This window comes from Bubalus kerabau, chromosome 9, assembly GCF_029407905.1.
Source record: "Bubalus kerabau isolate K-KA32 ecotype Philippines breed swamp buffalo chromosome 9, PCC_UOA_SB_1v2, whole genome shotgun sequence".
Taxonomy (NCBI): Eukaryota; Metazoa; Chordata; class Mammalia; order Artiodactyla; family Bovidae; genus Bubalus; species Bubalus kerabau.
In genome coordinates this window covers 26431689-26447254 of record NC_073632.1, presented here as the reverse complement: position 1 = coordinate 26447254, position 15566 = coordinate 26431689, and the positions used below count along the sequence as shown (strand labels likewise).

The window sequence follows — 15566 nt, the reverse complement described above, 5'->3', positions numbered from 1 at the left end:
GCATAACATAGGGTGGTATGGAGTACCGTATTTGACTTAATGTTGTTTCTAAAAAGTTTTTCTTGAAATGTTGACTGTAAGGTAGCTTTTTGAAAGGGATGTTCTTTTTTTCAGTTGACTCTTAAAGTGAAAATAAAGGTTTAATCCCAGTTTAGGTAGAGATTCAGTAAAAACTGTTTAAGAGAGTAGTAACATTTTCTCTTAAGGGAATTAGTTTTTGCTTTATCGACTCTGAAGTATAGTCTTCATTAAAAATCCATCTTAAAAAATTCTGACCTATATAAAAATGCCTTATCATAATTAAACTAATAGTTTTGGTATCGTAGGTACCTCCAAAGATCGTATTTTTGTACCTGAACAGTGATAGAGATTTTAAGAAAATTTGACATTTTGAGTTGGTAAATTTGGGGTAGAGAGAATTAAACTGTATTGGTAACACAGTACGGTCAACATCTGTGCTGTATGTCATCACTTTTTTTTCTATAGAACAGACAGTAAGTGAGATGTCATTGATCCTTAGTGTTTGGATAAGATCATTTGAGTTCTCATTTGGCAGGACAGTTGATGCCTGTGGTTTTGTGTGATCTTGACTCCAAATCAGTTGGAGCTAAAGTGCAGGTGATTGTCTTTCACCAGGCCATTTCTGTGCATAAGGCAAAATATATCAGGGTTTATTAGAAACTTATCAAATCCCTGTTACTGTATAACTAGTTTCAGCCTAAATATACTAATTAACAATTTTCAACAGTTTGTCTTAGGTAGCAGAGATGTTGAAATAGATTGTATCCTAGAACTTATCCTCTAACAGCAGGAGATGCACTCTTATCAGAATATAAAATAATTGATGTAGGAAAAGATGATGTAAGCACAATGGAATTATTCCTTAAATTATATTTTATTGCTTCAGAACCTGCAAAGTATTCTACCTTGTCGCCAGTCCCCAGTGTTTTCTTTTTTTGCTTGTAAATGCAGTGTAAGCCAAACATTTATTGTATGTGAATAAGACAATATTCTGAGATTCTTTATGATGCACCTGCCATTTATATTTCATAAACTTTATATAAAGTTTATATTGCATAAACTGAGAGATTTATATTTCATAAACTTTAGGGCATAATCGTAGACTCTAAACCAGAGTTAAATATTGTTAATATCAATACTTTGTATATATTTAAATTGGGGGTTGGCGGGGGGGCGGGGGGACTAAATTTAAATGTGAGAAACTGCAGTGCTTATTATCCAAAGTAGATGGCAGTCACAGTCAGAAAAAAAAAAGCCTTGTATTAAAAGATAATCTACAGGTGAAAAGGTGCCTGCAGACCAGTCAGCATGTATTTATTGAGCACCTTCTTTGTTTATAATTCTAATTCCATCGTAATTATTGGTATAGAAAACAAAGAAAGTAGTAAGTAAGATGGAAAGGAACATCTTCGGCCAAATTCAGCATATCAGGCTTTGGAGCAGGAGGTAAATTTCGTTCATATCTTGAAATGGGCATTAAATGGGGGTTAAAAATGGGCGAGGTGAAGAAAGAGGGCTAATAGGTTCTAGAAAAGGAATCATTGTACAGGTCTTTGGCAGGATTCCCAGCTTATTTATTTATTTTTTTTTTTATTAAATTTATTTATTTTTGGCTGTGCTGGGTCTTCATTACTGCCCTCGGGCTTTCTCCAGTTGCAGAGAGCGGGGGGTTTCTCTGTTGGTGGTGCGTGGGCTTTTCATTGCTGTGGCTTCTCTGGCTGGGCTCTAGGCACTGACTTCAGTAGTTGTGGCGCAAGGGCTTAGTTGCCCTGCAGCGTGTGGAATCGTCCCAGGCCAGGGATCTGTGTCCCCTGCATTGGCAGGTGGATTCTTAACCACCGGACAACCAGGGAAGCCCTTAATTGTTATTATTATTAATGCAACAAGTTACTCCTCTGTCTTCATTTGTTGGAAAGTTTTTAGAAGTGTCATTCAGCGTGTCATATTTAGAGTGTTTAAGAATTGCTGTTTGTTGAAAAAAGCACCGGATCCAGTTTCAACTGCTTTTATGAGAAAATCTATCTCATAGGAGACTTTTAAAGAAATAATGTCATACAGTCATTCTGGGTTTTAAAGAGCCTCTTTAGATGGCTCAGAGGTTAAAGCGTCTGCCTGCAATGCGGGGGACCTGGGTTTGATCCCTGGGTGGGAAGATCCCCTGGAGAAGGAAATGGCAACCCACTCCAGTATTCTTGCCTGGAGAATCCCATGGACGGAGGAGCCTGGTGGGCTACAGTCCACGGGGTTGCAAAGAGTCAGACACGACTGAGCGACTTCACTTCACTTCACTTCACTTCACTTCAGACAGAGTAGAGAGTGAAGAAGCTTGAGTTTTAATTCTAGCATCATGCCTTACTTTGTAACTTTAGGCAGGTTATTTAACTAGATTTTCTTGTTTGTAAAGTGAAGATAATACTGCTTTTGACTTACTTCAGGTAAAATAACGGGCTTTACTATTTTGAAGACTTTTAACTAGGAGTCATATGCATTAGAAAGCATCTTTATTTTTACCAATATATGAGAAATTGAAATACATGAATTCTTAAAAGAGGATAATTAAGAAAATTAATTTCTGAATTATACTTATTTCCCCCCCTTTTCTTGGTAGCGGATACTTTGTTTTCAAGGAAGCTGAATGGAAAATACAGACTTGAGCGACTGGTTCCAACTGCAGTGTATCAGCACATGAAAATGCATAAAAGAATTCTTGGACACCTGTCGTCTGTGTACTGTGTAACTTTTGATCGAACTGGCAGACGGATATTTACTGTAAGTTTTTAAAGCATTATGTTAATTCATATATGAGATTACAGAAACGTTGCTTATAGTTGAACTTTGAAACAAAACCTTTGTTTTTCCTTTTAATTTGAAAAACTAGAAATTCACATAATACAACTCTCTGTAACAAAAGGTTGCTTAAAATTGGACTTCAAGTTTGGAATGTTTTTGAAAGACATGTTGTAACACAGTTACATTACCGTCCTCATGGATGAGTGTAATTCCCAGCATTATATCAGATAATGCAGTTGACATTTTATAAAATGTCATACAATAGTTTTAATTCTACACTTAAGGACATTTTATCCAAAGTGTATTAAGCACATTAGAGTCTGAGAAATGGCCCTTAAAGTGGTGATAGGGAAACGTCTGAGCATATGTAAGCTTATTACCTTTTATCCTTAGAACCTCATCCTTCAGTATATCTGGCGTTCAAAGGATCTCTTTGGATTTGTTTGTTACTGTTTTCTTTTAACTTGTTGAATGGAGAAAAGCAGAGCTTTTCAGCTTTTAAGTGAGAAAATTGCTTTTGGAAGTATTTCAATTTCTTTTTAGGTGCCTTAACTATTATATCCATTAAGGGTAATACTACACTACAGTGGTTGTACTTATAATTAAATATTACTTACGTGAAATACTGGGCTGAAGGTATGCACTTATTCACGGGGTTCCTATGGGAAATTGAAGTTAACATGGAAATTCCTATCTCTGTCTTTGAAGAGAGCAGCTGCGAATTTTATACAGTCACAACAATTATAGATTCCTCTTTTAAGTAGATATGCTTGTAAACTGAGATTTATTTATATCTACTTTCTCTCCTTTACCCATACACTCAGTCATCTGTAAAACAGCTAAATGTCAGGATGTGAGAAAGGATTTCCATACTTATCTTTTTCCTGGTTCTAGAATCCTCTTCAGGCATTTGCAGATCATTTCGTATATATTAGTATTCTCCCTTTCATTTCCTCTTTTATGTCTGCTATTCTTTATGAAGCAGAATAAAAGTGAAATTTTCAAAATTTTCTGACAGGTTATTATCTTCAGAGTGAGCAACAGTTATCCCTATATTTGCTGAAGTCCTTGATATGCTTGCAACAGTAACTTGCTCTCAAATGGTAATGGAAAATTATCTTTAGAGTTAGTTCAACATATTATTATTTAAATTTAGCTCTCAAAACATATAATAAATTAGGCATTTCTAATGTTAGAAGGATTCTTTCAAAAATAATAATAAATAGAATGAATGAGAAAGAAGCATTACATTGTATTTATATTTCATTTTGGCATTAAGTTATGCCATATACTGAGATTATAAAAAATATCTATAACTTCTTAATTTTTTGATGTCTTTGAAAGGAATTCTTTGAAAATGAGAGGGATGGTCGGCATTAATTTGTCATACTTTATGAAGCATTGTGTGTATATTGATTTGAATTAGACACATAATCTCTTATACTTTTTTGAGGGAAAAATCCAGTGAGTAATAATGCTGTTGCTATCTTACAGTAGTAGATTAGTAGGCATAGAGCTGGGAGAGTGTTCTGAACCTGGCTTTAGTGAACTACTACCCGTGAGTCAAATCTAGCCCACTGCCTAGTTTTGTAAATAAAGTTTTATTCAAACACAGATGCGCTCAGTTGTTCACATTGTCTGTGGTTGCTTTTGTACCACAACATGGAGTTGGGTAGTTATGACAGACTGTATTGCCTACAAAGCCTAAGATAATTGTTATCTGACCCTGTACAGGGGGTGGCGGGGGTGGGAAACTGCAGCCCTTGTTCTAAAAACTTAATTCCTAGTTTTAAGAGCATTTGATTTTGGGGGAACAAGAATGATACGTTAAGAAACTGTTTTCTGATTGTTTTCCTTTAATTGAAGATACATAAATAAAGGGAAGAAAATTATCACTGTACTGTTTTATGTGGTCTTATCAAGAATCTAAAAATGTTGATGTTTTGTGTATGTGATACAATTTTCGAATTGTGCCAAACTTACAGTCTCATTTGTAATTTTTTACTGGTGATTTGCAGTGACAAATTCCAAAATGTTACCTTGTGATAAATGCCAAAATATGAGATCATTGTTATTTAAAATTTCTTTGTATTTTTATCTTGTTATCACTTCAGGTGGAGTTAGAGAATATATGTGTTCACATTCTTTTATTCTCTGGGAAACACACTAGCCACTAACTAATGCTTTGAAATCCAGTCTTAAAAGCAAGTAGGATAAGACTTCAGGATTGTAGGTTTTGACTGAACAATGAAAGATGCCTGTGAGGGGCTGTACACTCTTGTTACTTCCTAGAAGAACAATTCAGTAGTGGATGACTCAGTATTTTCTTCTTATGTATTTGGTATCTTAAGACTTTGTACACTTGTCATTAACTTCTAGTGTTAGATGTATTTGAAAACTTTTTCCAAGGGACTAATTCCAGTGGACTTTTGAGTGCTTTTGGGCAGGCACAACTAGAGGCAGTGTAGTCCCGTGGTTCAGAGCATCGGCTTCAGCGTCAGGGGCCCGCGGCGCAGCTCGCAGCGTTGCCATGCACTAGCAGTGCAGTTTACCAAGGCTGCCTCGCCCTTTCACTACAGTGTTCTCAGCTCTTTAAAAAAGGCAGGGCAATAGATACTACTAGTAAAGTAGATAATAGTAGTATCAGTCCCACAGGGTTTTTTTGTGGGATTGCATGAAATGATGTATGTAATTAGTATAGAACAGGATACACAGGGAGAAGCTGCTTTTAATTCTATAGATAGATTTAAATAAATTGTATCCATTTTATTTTCTTAACTAAAATCTTTTTTTTTAATAAATGCTATACAAGATTGAAACTGAAATCATTGTGATTGATAAGTGAAATTCTGTGTTAGGAAAATTATCCAGTATTTTGTACTAGAATATTTTAATAATGGACATTTCCCAGTAGAATAATGAGAAGAGCCCAGGGAGGGAGACAGTGTAATTGCCAAGTCTGACTGTTCCCTGATTCTCTTAGTTTTCTAAATCTGTTTACTTGGTTTCAGAATCATTGTGTCAAATAATATTTACTAAAGAAAAACAGAGTTAATTCTCTCAAGAGTAAGCCATTCACTCCTAAATGTATGTTGAGGACCATGTAAAAAGATTTCATTTTTCAAACATGTAAAGTATATCTCTTCAAATTAAGGCAAAAGAGCATAAACTGTTACCATAAACTCAATAATTTGTAATAAATACTATGAGTTTATTTACTCTTTTAATGAACTTTGGTCTTTTAGGTGGTGTACACTTTTCTAAACACTTAGAATATTGAAACGGCAGCTACAGTTACTGGTGAGAGTTCATAGATGATCAACAACACAGTATTGATGCGATGTGATGAGAAGCTTGATAGAGGCAGCACAAAATGCTGAGGTATCATAGGAGAGAGGTACCTAATTCAGGATGTGGTAGGAGATGGTAAGGGGAACTTCCTTGAGAAGTGACACTTTGAACTGAGCCAAGCTGGATATTCCGCAGTTTAAGGAAAGGCATTTACAATCATTGGAAGAATATAACATACAATTGTGTATTACTTGACATGGCGAAAAATACATATAGACCACTGTTAAGCAAGAGTTAGAGATATTATTGGAGGACAAAGTCAAGATTCTTTTGTGACATTTGAAGGGGGTTCTTCCCTGAAGGCATGGAACAAAAATGATGGCTTTAGAAGAGTGAGTAGAATTTCTCTTTTTAATGATCTGTTGAGCATTTTGTAGCTGCTACTGCTGCTGCTAAGTTGCTTCAGTCGTGTCCGACTCTGTGCGACCCCATAGACAGCAGCCCACCAGGCTCCACCATCCCTGGGATTTTCCAGGCAAGAACACTGGAGTGGGTTGCCATTTCCTTCTCCAATCCATGAAAGTGAAAAGTGAAAGTGAAGTTGCTCAGTCGTGTCTGACTCTTAGTGACCCCATGGACTGAGGCCTACCAGGCTCCTCTGTCCATGGGATTTTCCAGGCAAGAGTACTGTGGGGTGCCATTGCCTTCTCTGGCATTTTGTAGAGGATGAATTAAAGTTAAGTCGATATCCAGAGGTATTGGTTAAAAGGTTTTAGGAGTGATCCATGAGAGTCACAGTGGGAGTAGGGATGGAATTAATAGGTTAAAAATAGAACTAGGATTTAAGAGGTTTATTTGCATGTGGGGAGGAATTGAGAGGCAATAATATGAAGTGACATGTGTTTTAACTTGTGCAGCTGGTTAGAAAGCCATGTTATTTACTGTGGTAGGGATTTAAGTGGAGAAGTTCGTGAAGATTGGGACGTGTTGAATTTGAGATCCACACATAGATTGCCAAGTAGAAATGCTCAGCAGGCGGTGGGAGTGCAGGAGAGAGATCTAAGCTATAAGATTCAAGTTGGGAATCATTGAATATGGAAGTTGATCATTTTACCTCATGTATGTAATGTGAGAAGTCTGAGTCTTCAACTTTAAAGCAAACTAAACAAGAAGAGGAGTCAGTAATTAAAACTGAGAAAGAGTTGCCTTAGAGGCCACAGGAGAAAAAAAGATGTGGTGTCTGAAAAGCCAGAGGATTTGTATTTTACTAAAGATGGAAACCTAAAGTAAAATTAGAACTGAAAGGCATCTTTTGGATTTGGCAAGGCTATTAATGACCTTTAGGAAAAAATCTTTATTTGTTTAAAGTTTTAGGGAAAGGAGTGAGATTGCAGTGCATCAAGGAAAGATTGGGAATTGAAAATTTAAAGAGACAGTATAGAGTAGTCTTTCAAAAAGCTTGACAGTAACAGGCTGTTTTCTGAATGTGGTGTACTACCCCTGGACATATCGTATGGTCCTGTGTTGCAGTGAATTTGTTTAGGTGTCGGTCTCTATTAAGCTGTGAACTTCCTGACAACAAATCCTTTTTCTCAAACCTTTTTAGATCTGTAGTGCATTGTATCTGGTGTATACAGTAGGCATATGACAAAAAAGAAAGATGAATGAATGAGCCAGTCACTTAGAGATACAGAAGTGAATAATGTCCTTTCTTGTAAGAAACTTTTGTTAAGGAAGATACATGTATAAAAATGTCCATAAGATGAATTCTCTCCTCCTACGGTGCTTCATTTACAATAGTCTTTCCTGTGTTTCAAACTTGCAAAGCCCATTTATGGCTTAAAGACTTTGTACTATCTATTCCCTTTGCCTGAAATCATCTTCTCCGAAATATTGCTGTGGCTTATTCCTTTTTTTAGCAGCTCTGGTCAAACACTGCATAGACTTCGCTGTCTACCTTCCCTCCCCATACTGTATCATTGTCTGTCATGTTATCTTACTATGTTTTTCTTATAATATCTATCACTGTCTGAAATTCTTAATTTTTAAAATTAGCTTTAATTGTATTTTCTTATTAAAGAAGTTCCATGAGGACGGGTAGGACCTTGACTGAATTATTTATGACCACTGACTAAAGTAGGCATCCTTGAGTCTATACTGATGTAAATTTGTAAATAATTAAGTGAGAAAAGGGGAAACTGCTTATTTACGGTAGAATGCCAACTGATAGTTACAGAAAGCATGCTGGTTTGGCAACTATCATAGTGGTCATCGATGGAGGGTAGATTGGTTGATACTGGTTTGAAGATCTTGGCATAATCTAGCGTATGTTCCCACAAGATACTAATTTAATAGAAAGGGGGAAATTGGAACTTTCTAGGGGGGAAATATGGGAAACACTTCACATGACAAAGTTACTAACTTCAGTAGTGGTGGGATGGGGGTTGACATTGCATATCCTCTGAAGTGGTACATGGAGGAAAACACAGCATCTTGTCTGTGGGGTTCTTACCAAGACAGTATGATCTGACAGAATATAAAGTCTGTTTTTAAACTTCTGAGGACATGAAACATAGAGAAAGCCTCAGGAAATACTCCAGATTGAAGAGGTTGAAGTGACAATATAACATGTGTTGCTATATGGACTGCTGCTGCTGCTGCTAAGTCACGTCAGTTGTGTCCGACTTTATGCGACCCCATAGACGGCAGCCCACCAGGCTCCCCCATCCCTGGGATTCTCCAGGCAAGAACACTGAAGTGGGTTGCCATTTCCTCCTTCAATGTATGATAGTGAAAAGTCAAAGTGAAGTCGCTCAGTCGTCCCTCCAGGCTCCCTGGGATTTTCCAGGCAAGAGTACTGGAGTGGGGTGCCATTGCCTTCTCTCCTATATGGGACCCTAGGCCAAAAAAGAAAAGGGAACAATGTCAGGATAGTTGACAGAATTTGAATGGGGCCTGTGGATTGGATGGCATTTTTATCAGTATTAATTTCCCCAGTGTATGGAGATGTGTGTCCTTGTTTTAGAGGAATGCACACTGGGATATTTAGAAGTGATTGGGCATCAAGTCTGTAGGTGTATTATATGGAGAGAAAGAAAAGAAAGGCAGTGATGGAGCAAATGCAGTGAATTGTTAATAGTTGATGTGTCTGGGTGATGGAAGACATTGGTACTGATCTTGAAACTCCCGTAAAGTTGAAATGCAAAATTGCTTTTTCAAAGTACATGGGAGGTAGTGTAAGGATGATACTATATATTTAGTAAGTTTGGTAATAATGGAAAGGAGAGCTAGAATATGGTAATTTATAAGAAGATAAATTTTTGAAAACTGGGTCGGGGTAAGGAACTAGGAGAGCAGATATAAGAGGAGATAACTGATGTGCAGTGGTCTTTCTGGAGGATAGATAAGTGAATAAATAGATTAAGAGCAGTTTATGTGGACTGTTTAGAAAGATAATTAGGTTTACAATGAACAGATTCTGCTTTTCAAAGTAAAGTATTTTACATGGCGAAGAGTGTTGGTTGGGGAATGGGACTGAGTTCCCTAGAGATGAATGATAAAACCTGGTAATAGGGAAAGAGTGATGAATAGGGGCCAAAAAGGGTTGCTGATTAGCCTTAGCCATCCAAATAAACAGGAGCTGTGAACTTGCAGTGCTGCAGAATTAGTGTGCTTGTCTTCTTTTCCATAATGGTACTTGGCATCTGGGAGCAGGATGAGAGCATATGATGATTATGTTGCTAAAGGTTAGTCAGTGGTGGTTTAGATAGACAAGGAGTAAGAAAATTCAGCCTGTGTTGAGATGATTGACTCCAACGTTTAGGGTAATTTGTAAGGGAAATGAAATATAGTTCTGATAGATTGGTAAGAAAATCAGTGGCCTCTTCTAGAAAATACATTGAACTAAATTTAAAGTATAAGCAGTTTTTAGCTGCCCAAATAAGTGAATTGTTATTCAGATAAATAAAGACTACTAAGGGCTTCCCTGGTGGTTCAGATGGTAAAGAATCCACCTGCAATGTGGGAGATGTGGGTTTGATCCCTGGGTTGGGAAGATATCCTGAAGGAGGGCATGGCAACCCACTCCAGTGTCTTTGCCTGGAGAATCCCAATGAACGGAGGAGCCTCATGGGCTACAGTGTGTGGGGTTGCAAAGAGTTGGATACAACTGAGCGACTAAGCAGACAAATAAGGCTACTTTTTCTCTTGAAAACAAAATAACATTATAGTATGCATAACCATATACATGATGTTTTTAACATTTAATTCTGTTTGTTCTGATGACATCAGGATGTGAAATCTGACTCATAGCCATGTAGCAGTAGCAAGAGAAATTAGAATTCTCTTTGTTGATTCTGCCAAGGACTCCCAAATTCTCCAAGATACTCTAAGTTTAATAATCACCTAATTTCTTTTATCTTCATGCCAGAGCAGTAATCGTTGGTTGGTATATTCAATTGATGCTTCTCTTTTAGCAGGGAAAAGTTTACAGGTCTGCTCTTTAACTCTAAGGTTGTATGAGCACAATTAACCTTCTTCTGTACTGTTGCCCAAGTGTGTGTGGTTTTCTCCTTGCAGAAGTCAACAATTCTTTGTCATTTACTGTTCCATGTTGTAAAATACTTTTCTTCATCATTGACTAGTTCATATAGTAGTTAACAGCTAATCTTACAGGTTTCAGTTTAAATAAATGTTTATGTATATACTTAAATAGTTTAATTAAGCCCTTTAAAACTTGTCTTCCAGAAACTTGAAAGTTGACTTCAGATTCTGCTTTAGTTTTTACATAGAATATAAATGATTGAAGACCCTGTATCTGAGTTGTTTCGTAAAGCTTTCGTGTCAGTAGGTAGGACATTTTTCTGTAGATTTTAAGACGAATTTTAATACCCAAGTGCTCAACAAAGTAGAAAGCCATGTCACAGATCTGTGAAATTTTTCTTGATGAGAATACAAAAGCAAATGTATATACATATTGCTTTTGTATATACATATTTAATTCTTGGGCTTTAAATATGGAGAATGTCAGCATTCATTTTTATTTGTGGAGAATGTCAGCATTCATTTTTATTTATCTGAAATTTGCCTCTCACACTTTTTATTTTGATGAAACTTTGTAGTTTCTAAAAGGGATTCACAAAATAGGGACTTCTTTGGGATAGACTAAGAAGGAAAGGGCGGGTAGGTGATTACCTGCTGTGTAAGAGATCCAGTTAAATTCTAGAAGGAAAGGTCATTGGTGCCATTTCCATAGTCCGCTTAAAAGTATTAAAGAAATAACAGTGATTCCAGAGTAAATGTCTGATTCAGTTTCCTTCCTTTGCCCTAAGCTACAGAGCATGTTTATCATTTTTAAAGGCACGTGGCTTTATCACTGTGGCTATGGAAAAAGAAAATTTATAGGGTACTTTAAATTCATAAGTTTAAGTTCCACCCTTTATCAAGTCTTTTTACAAGTGATATCTGCACTGTTGTTTTTTCAGGATAGAGAAAAGTTACTTTTTCAGCCTTCTTGGCATTATCTTTTCATTGACAGGATATCTTGACATGTAAGAGAAAACAGTGTAAATTTGATACAGCTCATTTTATTTGGGGATTTATGTAAGCTAAAGCTACATGTTCTTTTTGGTATCTTTATACTCAGTAAACAGATAAATGATAAACATGTCATTTATATTATCATGATAACACATTATATTACTATTAACACGTACTAATGAACATTCTTTCATGGTAATTATGACAATTTTACATTATTGAAAAGTGAAACTAATGATCCATTGCTACCTTTTATATTTGCTTGGCATTAACCACTAGCATAATATTATAATTTGATTTAAAAATGAATTCCAAAAAAAGCATCTTCAGTTTTCACCAGCTCATATATTTCTTAAAACTTGCGGTTAAAATATTAAAGTAACCATGTCTTGGCAAAACTCTATTAGCCTTTGCCCTGCTTCATTCTGTACTCCAAGGCCAAATTTGCCTGTTGCTCCAGGTGTTTCCTGACTTCGTACTTTTCCATTCCAGTCCTCGATAAAGAAAAGGACATCTTTTTTGGGTGTTAGTTCTAGAAGGTCTTGTAGGTCTTCATAGGACCATTCAACTTCAATTTCTTCAGCATTACTGGTAGGGTCATAGACTTGGATTACTGCAATATTGAATGGTTTGCCTTGGAAATGAACAGAGATCATTCTGTCGTTTTTGAATGTTGGTACTTTTGATATTGTCCCAGAGGTCTCTGAGACTATCCTCAGTTCTTTTCATTCTTTTTACTTTATTCTGCTCTTCAGAAGTTATTTCCACCATTTTATCTTCCAGCTCTCTGGTTTGTTCTTCTGCTTCAGATATTCTGCTATTGATTCCTTCTAGAGTATTTCTAATTTTAGTAGTTGTGTTGTTTGTGTGTGTATGTTTATTCTTTAATTCTTCTAGGTCTTTGTTAATTGATTCTTGCATTTTCTTCATTATGTTTTCAAGGCTTTTGATCATTTTTACTATCATTATTCTGAATTCTTTATTAGGTAGTTGCCTATGTCCTCTTCATTTATTTGGACTTCTGTGTTTCTAATTTGTTCCTTCATTTGTGTAGTCTTTCTCTGCCTTTTCATTATTAATTTTTTTTAACTTATTGTGTTTGAGATTTCCTTTTCCCAGGCTTTAAATGGTTTCTTCCTTTTGGTTTCTGCCCTCCTAAGGTTGGTCCTGTGGTTTGTGTAAGCTTGTAGAGGGTGAGATTTGTGCTGAGTTTGTTTTTTGTTTGTTTGCTTGTGTGTTTGTTTTTCCTGTAATGGGCAAGGCTGAGTGAGGTGGTTATCCTGTCTGCTGATGATTAGGTTTGTATTTTTGTTTTGTTTGTTGTTTAGGCGAGTCGTCATGCACAGGGTGCTACTGGTGGTTGAGTGATTCCAGGTGTAGTAATCAGGTGGTTTCCTTTGTGTGAGTTCTCACTAGTTGATAGTCCCTATGGTTAGTTCTCTGGTAGTCTAGGGTCTTGGAATTCAGTGCTCCCACTCCAAAAGCTCAGGGCTTGATCTCAAACCAGATTTTTAGTCCCAACACCGGCAACTTCCCATAAATCTGCTCTGGAATTATATCCTATTCGCTGAGCCTCTGCTGGCTGAAGGCCAGTGCAACATTCCTGTTGTTTTAGGAGCACAGATACCTTTGCTGTGGCAGAGCACCTAGGAATGGCATGGGAAGGAGTGTCTCGTGGACCAAGACCTGACCTTTGCCGGGGCTTTCACAGCAGGCCCTGGGGCCTGGACTCTGCTGGTTCAGAAGTGGCTCGTTTTAATACGCTCTGACCTAAAGTTACATCTGGTTTCTGGAAAGGGAACAAAAATACTGCATTTGAAAATAGCAGCTAAGCCCTCCCTTAATCTCGGCCCAATCCTAACTTGTTTAAAAAGAATATAGTTAACTTAGTTTTATTTGTGTTTGGCCTTTCCATTTCTTCACTGGGTACGTTTTGCATCAGGTTCCTATTTTCCATCTTTGTTCTCACATATCAATTTTTAAAAAAAATTTTTCATTTATTTGGCTCTGCCAGGTCTTAATTGTAGCATGCAGGATCTTGTAGTTGTGTCATGTGAACTCTTAGTTGTGGTCTGTGGGATCTAGTTCCCTGCTGCTGCTAAGTCACTTCAGTTGTGTCTGACTCTGTGCGACCCCATAGACGACCCACCAGGCTCCCCCGTCCCTGGGATTCTCCAGGCAAGAACACTGGAGTGGGTTGCCGTTTCCTTCTCCAGTGCATGAAAGGAAAAGTGAAAGTGAAGTCATTCAGTTGTGTCTGACTCTTAGCGACCCCATGGACTGCAGCCCACCAGGCTCCTCCGTCCATGTTATTTTCCAGGTGAGAGTACTGGAGTAGGGTGCTATTGCCTTCTCCGCTAGTTCCCTTCCCAGGGATCAAACCCCGGTCTCCTGCATTGGGAGTGCAGAGTCTTAGCCACTGGCTACCAGGAAAGTCCCTCTCATATACCAATTCTTAAAGGAGCATTTCCTATGCTATAATACTAAATTTAGTACGGTGGTCACCCTTATATGGTATTAGTTTAAAATTAAATATGAGAAATTTCCCATTTGCTAAAGAAGAAAGATAAAATGTGTCTATGGTATTCATGTACCAATTTAGACGTGTTTAAAGTTTTTTTTAATCTTGAAATAATTATAGACTCACACAAAGTTGCAAACATAGTACAGAATCCCATGTAGCCTTTCATGTACCCTTCCTTCAGCTGTCCCCACGGGTGACATATTACACAGCTGGAGTACAGTATCAAACTAGGAAATAGACATTGTTGCAGCATTGTTAAGTAGACTACAGATCTTCCATTTTCAACATTTGTACACATGTGTGTGTGTGCATGCATAGTTCTATTCAGATTTATTCCATGTGTAGGTTCAAGTAACTGCCATCACAGTCAAGATGCAGAACCGTTCCATCCCCACCAAGTAACTCACTTGTGCTACCTTTTATATTTGCATGCCCGGCAACTGCCAATCTGCTCTGCATCTCTAGTTTTATCATGTTGAGAATATTATGTAAATGAAAGCACGTAGTATGTAACTTTTTAAGAGTGGCTTTTTTCATTAAGCATAATACCCTTTAAATACATTTAAGGTATTGCATGTCTAGTTGGTACCTTTTTTATTGTGGAGGAGTATTCCATTGTATGGATGGACCAGAGTTTATTTAATCATTATTCCATTCTCTCCATTTTGAACTTACATTTGTTAGGTTTTGAAGTGCTGATTTTCTATTGTATCTTCTACACCTAAAAAAGCTGATAAAATTCAGTGCATTGAAATGAAATTGCAGCATATCAGATTTTGCCTGGGAGAATTTACATTTCAGAATATTCTCAGCTGTGGATAGTAATCTTTTTAGTATGATTTGGGTTTGCTTTACGTATCTTTGAATCACAGAATGGACGGTATTTTCAATTATGACCCGTTATTCTAAAATCTCTACTTTCCATCATAGATTCATCACTTTCCATCTGCTTTTTTCTTATGTACTTATAACCTATCCTATATTTGTGGGATGATAGCAATTTTTTAACATCAGGTTCTTTGTCCAACCATCATTATTATAATAATATTTTAAATAACTTAAATTTCCATTATTACTAATGGAAATCATAACTCTTTATAGAAGTTTTCAGTGAACAAAGAGAAGAAAATTGAAAAATCACCTGAAACCCTGCCACACAGGAATATTTAATATTTTAATATTAAATATTGGGATTCCCTGGTGGCTCAGATGGTAAAGCGTCTGCCTGCAATGCAGGAGACCCGGGTTTGATCCCTAGGTCAGAAAGATCCCCTGGAGAAGGAAATGGCAATCCACTCCAGTACTCTTGCCTGGAAAATTCCATGGATGGAGCCTGGTGGGCTACAGTCCATGGGATCGCAAAGAGTCAGACACTACTGAGTGACTTTACTCACTTTTATGT

The 15566-nt window shown here is 37.0% G+C and overlaps 1 protein-coding gene across 4 annotated transcripts in view; it reads left to right on the top strand.

The window, feature by feature from the left end:
- PHIP (pleckstrin homology domain interacting protein) overlaps positions 1–15566 on the top strand; it is a 129129-nt gene that overhangs the window by 35797 nt on the left and 77766 nt on the right. For all 4 annotated transcript variants that reach the window (XM_055534849.1, XM_055534851.1, XM_055534850.1 and 1 more), the window contains exon 7: positions 2630–2790. In XM_055534849.1, coding sequence (XP_055390824.1) covers positions 2630–2790 — 161 coding nt within the window. The remainder of the gene's footprint in view (positions 1–2629; positions 2791–15566) is intronic.